Source organism: Amblyraja radiata, chromosome 1 (genome assembly GCF_010909765.2).
Source record: "Amblyraja radiata isolate CabotCenter1 chromosome 1, sAmbRad1.1.pri, whole genome shotgun sequence".
Classification (NCBI taxonomy): Eukaryota; Metazoa; Chordata; class Chondrichthyes; order Rajiformes; family Rajidae; genus Amblyraja; species Amblyraja radiata.
This window is the reverse complement of record NC_045956.1, coordinates 189,601,749-189,608,367: the sequence shown is the minus strand read 5'-3', so window position 1 is coordinate 189,608,367 and position 6,619 is coordinate 189,601,749. Positions and strand designations below refer to the sequence as shown.

At 54.5% G+C, this 6,619-nt stretch overlaps 1 protein-coding gene across 1 annotated transcript; it reads right to left on the bottom strand.

Annotated features, from left to right (window-relative positions):
* Positions 1–1,461: 1,461 nt before the first annotated feature.
* Positions 1,462–6,299, bottom strand: LOC116982787. The gene is made up of 2 exons (XM_033036239.1): positions 6,051–6,299; positions 1,462–2,799 (listed from the first exon to the last, which is right to left on the bottom strand). Exons 1-2 carry the CDS (start codon positions 6,267–6,269, stop codon positions 2,053–2,055), a joined length of 966 nt encoding a protein of 321 aa, XP_032892130.1. The 5' UTR covers positions 6,270–6,299; the 3' UTR covers positions 1,462–2,052.
* Positions 6,300–6,619: the final 320 nt, after the last annotated feature.

The window sequence follows — 6,619 nt, the reverse complement described above, 5'->3', positions numbered from 1 at the left end:
GCTGGTTTAACTTGAAGGTAGATACAAAATGCTGCAGTAACTCAGCGGGACAGGCAGCATCTCTGGAGAGAAGGAATTGGAGACGGCTCACGCTTGGTGTCCACTCTATCTACGCCTCTCAGAATTTTATATCCTTCTATCGACTCTCCTCAATCTCCAAACCACTTCCCCCTTCACAACCACCCACCCCTCAACTCCCCCGTGCAGCCCCATCACCGCCCCTTCCCTCACCCAACACGCACAACATCCCACCCACCCAACCCCCTCACCCACCACCCAAACCCCACTCCTCCCCAAACCCCTCTGCCCCCAACCCCCCTCCCGACCATCACCTCCGCCCCGACCATCACCTCCGCCCCGACCCAAAGGCGACCCTCACTCCCCCCTCACCACCCTCCTCCCCCACCACCCCCCCATCTCACTCACTTTCCCCACTCTCCCCCCTCCCCACTCACTTCCCCCTCCATCACTCGTCCTCCCCCACCCAAACCCCTCTGCCTCCACCACTCACCACCCCTTACCCCAGGCAAATCCCTCTGCCATCCAAACCCCCTCCCCCCCAACCCAATAAGATCACGATCACCCCCCACGAAGAAGCCGACCCCACTTCCCCTCTGCTTCAACCCCCCACCATCGCCCCGACCTCACCTCCGCCTCGACCCCCCAGTTGCCGACGCCCCAATGGCGCCCTCCCCCTCCCCCTCCCCCTCCCCCTCCCCCCTCCCCCATCCAGCACGTCCATGCCGCGGCCGTTGGTCCCGCGCGGGAGGCGGTGAGCGCGCGAGAAGGGAGCGGCGCCATTTTGTTCGCCGCGGCTCCTGGGGAGAGCGCTCCCTCCTCCTCCCCCCCCACATCCCATCCCCCATTCACTCTCTCCTCCCCCACCTCACTCACATCCCCACTCACTCACTCACTCTCTCCCCCACTCACTCTCTCCTCCCCCATTCACTCTCTCCTCCCCCACTCACTCACTCCCCACTCCCTCCCTTCACCGTATGTCATCATCATGCCCTGGGCGGTCACGGTGGCGCAGCGGGAGAGTTGCTGCCTTATGGCGAATGCTGCGCCGGAGACCCGGGTTCGATCCTGACCAAAGACACTAGAGGATCCTCTGTCTAGTATTTTTGACCCTGACTACGGATGCTGTCTGCACGGAGTTCGCACTTTCTTCCCGTGAAGACCTGCGTGTTATTTCTCCGGTTTCGACGTTCAGCCAGGTATGTAGGTTAATTGGCCTGGTGTCTGTAGGATAGCATTAATTAATGGGTGGGGGTCGCTGATTGGCGCGGTGGGCCGAAGGGCCTGTTTATCACCTCCTCACCAGCCAACAATCGACCATTGTGGGCTCCACCTTTCCCGAGTCATTAGTGCTGGCTCTGATTTGTTCTGCAACTTTTCATACCTTTATTCCCTCTCCTGACTCAGTCTGAAGAAACTTCACCTATTCCTTTTCCCCAGAGATGCTGCCTGACCTCCAGCAGTTTTTGTCTAAACTCAGCAACTATCATCTCCTACAGACTGTATTTCTGGATGCTCGACTGGTTAGCAATCATTACTGTTATTCAGTTAATCTATTGTGCATGAATATTTATTTATCCAAGTGTTATTGCAATAATTATGAGTCATTTGTGAGTTCATTTCGTTAAGGGGCTGCAAAGCTGCAGCAATACGTATTTTATTGTCCCATTACACACACATTCGACAATTAAACTCTCTTGTCCTGATGTTAAGTGTAAGCAAATCCTTTATAGAGTTGTCCTGCTGCCTTTGTAGGAAGGGTAGGGGCGTTATTTGTTAATGTGTTGTGCACACGTGGTGACGGGGAGGGGAAGGATGGGAGGGGGCAGGAGAGGAGGGGGCAGGAGAGGAGGGGAGAATGGAAGACTGGAGGGGAGTGGGTTGAGGTGGAAGGGAGGGAGAGGAGAGATGATGGGTGGGGAGGGGAGGAGATGACAGTAGTGGGGCGGGGAGGAGAGGGGATGGGGGGGGGGGGGGAGGAGATGAGGGGAGGGGAATAGTGGGCCCATTGCTACACACAAGTGTATTCTGGGCCTACAATGAGAGGTCTACAGCCAGCTGATCCAGGGCAATGGGAGGGAGCACTAGGCTGCTGCTGATGGGCTGAAGTTGATCCAGTGATGACGCCTCCCATTGAGGGTGCCGGCCGCAGTGGGGATGATTCCTGTCCTTCGGCCCGTCGGGAATAAACTCTGGGAAGTCGGGAGTGTGTTGGGCGTGGGGCAACATCGGCCTCTGACCCACGGTGCCACTGGGCGGTTTGCCGGCGGCTCTCCCCGGCATTCCCGTCCCTCTCCCGGTGCCGGGCCGGAGCGGCAAGGGTGGGCTCCGGAATACCAAGCGCCTGAGGGGCGGGTCGCCGCGCCGACGGCATCTGCCGCAGCCTGTCGCCTCCTCCAGCAGCTGGAAGACGGGCGCGGGGCGGTGCCAGCGGAAACGGCCGGCCTCCAGGCGCTGCACCGACGAGATGTTTCCAAACTGGTCAAAGGTGACGGCGTTGCTGGAGGGCAGACGGGTGCGCTGGCTCTTCAGCATCATCTGCACACAACGCGGCATCCAGAAGGTGGCACAGGGAGAGGGTGCCGTGTCTCTGGACACCTCCAGCTCCACCCTGCTCACGGACCTGGGCACCTCCGCTACCTGCTGGTGCCCCTCCAACTCCAACCTGTCCATGGATCTGGGCACCTGCTGTTGCTTGTCGGACCTTCGATGGCAACACTTGCCCTGCGGTCTGTAGCGCCCCCTCCCCGCGGTGGAGGCTTCTGCAGGGACCTCAGATTCCTGGCATCAAAGAACAGCAGGATTAGCCTAATGCAGGGTTAGCCCGTACAGGGTAGCACCATCATCTGATTCTGACTCTTAGACCAGAGGGATCTCTGGGGCAGAGGTGAACTGTACAAGAGGGACGGCTTGATCTGAGCTGGACAACAGTATCCTTGAGGGTGGTTCGCTAGTGCTATACAGGAGAGTTTAAGAGAGGCAGGGAGGTAGGAACCAGAGCAGGTCAGAAATTGGGAGGGGTATTGCGATGGTAAAAGTGAGGACCACAAGTTTCAAAGGAAAGACAGGCAAGAAGGGGTGAAGGAATATGGTGATGCTCATGGGCTGAAGTGTGTTGATTATAATGCAAGGCGTGTTGTGGGGAAAGCAATTGAGCTTGGAGCCTGGATCAGTGTTTGGAACTATGATGTTGTGGCCATTGGGAAACATGGTTGTGAGATGGACAAGATTGGCAGCTCAATGTTGTGGAGTTTCCATGTTTCACACGTGATGGAGAGCGAGGGAAAGAAGTGGTGGAGTTACATTACTGATCATGGAGACTATCACGGTGGCACTCAGAGAGGACATATTGGATGGTTCATCCACTGAGGCGGAGTGGCTTCAGCTTAGAAACATAGAAACAAAGAAAAATAGGTGCAGGAGTAGGCCATTCGACCCTTCGAGCCAGCACCGCCATTCAATATGACAATGGCCGATCATCTAAAATAAGTACCCCTTTTCTGCTTTTTCCACATATCCCTCGATTCCTTTAGCCCTAAAAGCAAAATCGAACTCTCTTGAAAATATCCAGCAAATTGGCCTCTTCTGCCTTCTGTGGCAGAGAATTCCACAGATTCACAACTCTCTGGGTGAAAAAGTTTCTCCTCATCTCAGTCCTAAATGGCCTGTCCCTTATTCTTAAACTGTGACCCCTGATACTGGACTCCCCCAACATCGGAAACATTTTGCCTGCATCTACCTTGTCCAATCATAGAAAATAGGTGTAGGAGGAGGCCATTTGGCCCTTCGAGCCAGCACCGCCATTCATTGCGATCATGGCTGATCATCCCCAATCAATACCCCATTCCTGCCTTCTCCTCACATCCCCTGACTCTGCTATCTTTAAGAGCCCTATCTAGCTCTCTCTTGAAAGTATCCAGAGAACCGGCCTCAACCGCCCTCTGAGGCAGAAAATTCCACACTCACAACTCTCTGTGTATGAATTGTTTCCTCGTGTCCGTTCTAAATGGCTTAAGGGCCTGTCCCACTTGTACGACCTAATTGCTGACCTCTGCCGAGTTTGCCCTTGACATACTCGCAGCATGATCACCAGGAGGTCGTGGGAGGTCTTTGTAACTCTTCCTCATGCTCGTGAGTGGTTTCTGCATACTCATGGTCTCAAGTAGGTTGCGGCGTTTTCCCAACCTGATAAAAAATGTCCACGCGTATAAAAAGGTCGGCATAGGTCATCCAAGTGGGACAGGGGCTTTACCCCCTTATTCTTAAAACTGTGGCGCCTGGTTCTGGACTCCCCCAACATCGGAAACATGTTTCCTGCTTCTAGCGTGTCCAAACCGTTAATAATCTTATATGTTTCAATAAGATATCCTCTCATCCTTCTAAACTTCAGAGTATACAAGCCCAGCCGCTACATTCTCTCAGCATATGACAGTCCCACCATCCCGGGAATTAACTTTGTAAACCTACGCTGCACTCCCGCAATAGCAAGAATGTCCCCTGAAATTAGGGGACCAAAACTCCACACAATACTCCAGGTGTGGTCTCACTAGGGCCCTGTACAACTGCAGAAGGACCTCTTTGCTCCTATACTCAACTCCTCTTGTTATGAAGGCCAACATGCCATTCGCTTTCTTCACTGCCTGCTGTACCTGCATGCTTACTTTCATTGACAAGGACCCCCCAGATCCTGTTGTACTTCCCCTATTCCCAATTTTTAGTTATATGTAGATTTGATAAAGTCCCCCATGGTTGGCTGATCCAGAAGATTAAGATGCACAGGATTAACAGTGACTTGATCGTATGGATTCAGAACGAGCTCACTGATATAAGACAGCGGCTTGTGGTGGAAGGAGAACCTTCAGGCTGGAGGTCGGTGACTAGTGGAGTTCCGAAGGGATCTATGCTGGGACCTCTGCTGTTTGTGATATATTTAAATGACTTGGACATAAACAAAGACACGTTAATTAGTAAGTTTGCAGATGACACCAAGAGTGCTGTGATTGTGGACTTTAGGAAGGCTGTCAACGTATACAGTGGGATATAGAACAGTTCCAGAAATCAGCAGAGAGATGGCAGATGGAGTTAATGTCAGCAAGCACCAGCAGAATATTGATGGCCCTCCAGTTTAGGTGCAACCCATCCCTCTTGTACAGGTCACCTCTGCTCAGAAGAAATCCCAATGGTCCAAGAACGTGAATCTCAACCGCCCGCCCCTCCTCCGACATTGCCCGTCCCCCACTGGCACGTGACACAAGGAATCACCCACAGATTGATTGTGTGTGTGTGTGTGTGTGTGTGGGGCGGGGGGTGGGGAAAGATGAGAGAGACAGGACAAAGCGTGGCAGGCAATGGTGGCAGGTAGGTGGACACAGGCGAGGGAGGTTCTTGATAGGCATATTGTTTGAACAAAGGCCAGTAATAAAAGCAGGTGTGAGACAGGATTGAAGAGTTGCGAATTGTGAAGTTAGTGGAAGGAAAGTAGCAGGAGGGGGGGGGAGGAGAGGTGGGTGGGACCCAGGTGGGGCACAGGGGAGGGGAGGCAGAGGGGGAGAGGTGGAGAAGCGTAAGGGGTGCAGAGAGGGGGAGATGTATAGATGGTGCAGACAGTTCCCCCGAACCCCGTGTGTTCTGGGCTGTGGGGGTTTGTGTCGCAGGGGCCCTGGTCAATGGCAGCAATGTGGACAATGTCAGCCGTGGGCAACGTCAGTCTCCCAAACGGCAAATACCCAGCGAATAAACCCCTCCACCCGCTATACGTCCTCCACCCTCCCTCCACACTCCCTCCACACTCCCTCCACCCTACACTCTCTCTCCACACGTCCTCCTCACTCCCTCCACCACCCTCCACCCTCCCACCACACCTCCTCCACCCTCCCTCCACACTCCCTCACTCCCTCCACACACCCTCACCCCCTCAACACCCCCTCCACCCTCCACACCTCCTCCACACTCCCTCTGCACTCCAACCTTCCTCCAAACCAAGCCTCTGCCCTGTACCCATGACCCCTGCACCCATGACCCCTGCACCCTACCTCGGGATCAGGCTGGGGAAGGTCCTGTGGAGCTGGGATAATTGTCATCATACTTTCCACGATCTCCGTTTCCTCCTGCTCCTCTTCCTGGTCAAGGCCCATCAGCCACCGACACAGGCTGGTGTCCTGGGAACGCAGGGCTAGTGGCTGGGCCCGGCACTCTGCCCCCTGACCAGGTGGGGAGGCCACTCTTCGGATGCCAGACTGGCCCTCCTCCATCCGAGACCCTTCTCTAGACTCCCGACGGGAATCCTGACAGAAAACCAAACATTCCCATTATGCTGAGCTCACAGTCACACCGCAGGGAAACAGGCCCTTCAGCCCAACTCACCCATGTTGACCAACATGCCCCATCTACACCTGTCCCACCTGCCCGCCTTTGGCCCATATCCCTCTAAACCTGTCCTATCCATGTACCTGTCCAAGTGTCTTTTAAACATTGTAATAGTACCTGCCTCAACCACCTCCTCTGGCAGCTTGTTCCATACACCCATTGCTTCATTGCTAGGGACATTGAATATAAGAGCTAGTATGTCATGATGCAGATCTATGGGACTTTGATCCGGCCG

Excerpts from the sequence above, each read along its gene's own strand:
- LOC116982787 (XM_033036239.1), bottom strand. The coding sequence starts at position 6,269 with ATGGAGGAGGGCCAGTCTGGCATCCGAAGAGTGGCCTCCCCACCTGGT. Across the intron at positions 2,800-6,050 it reads TTCCCCAGCCTGATCCCGAG|GAATCTGAGGTCCCTGCAGA; the intron begins GTAGGGTGCAGG and ends CTTTGATGCCAG.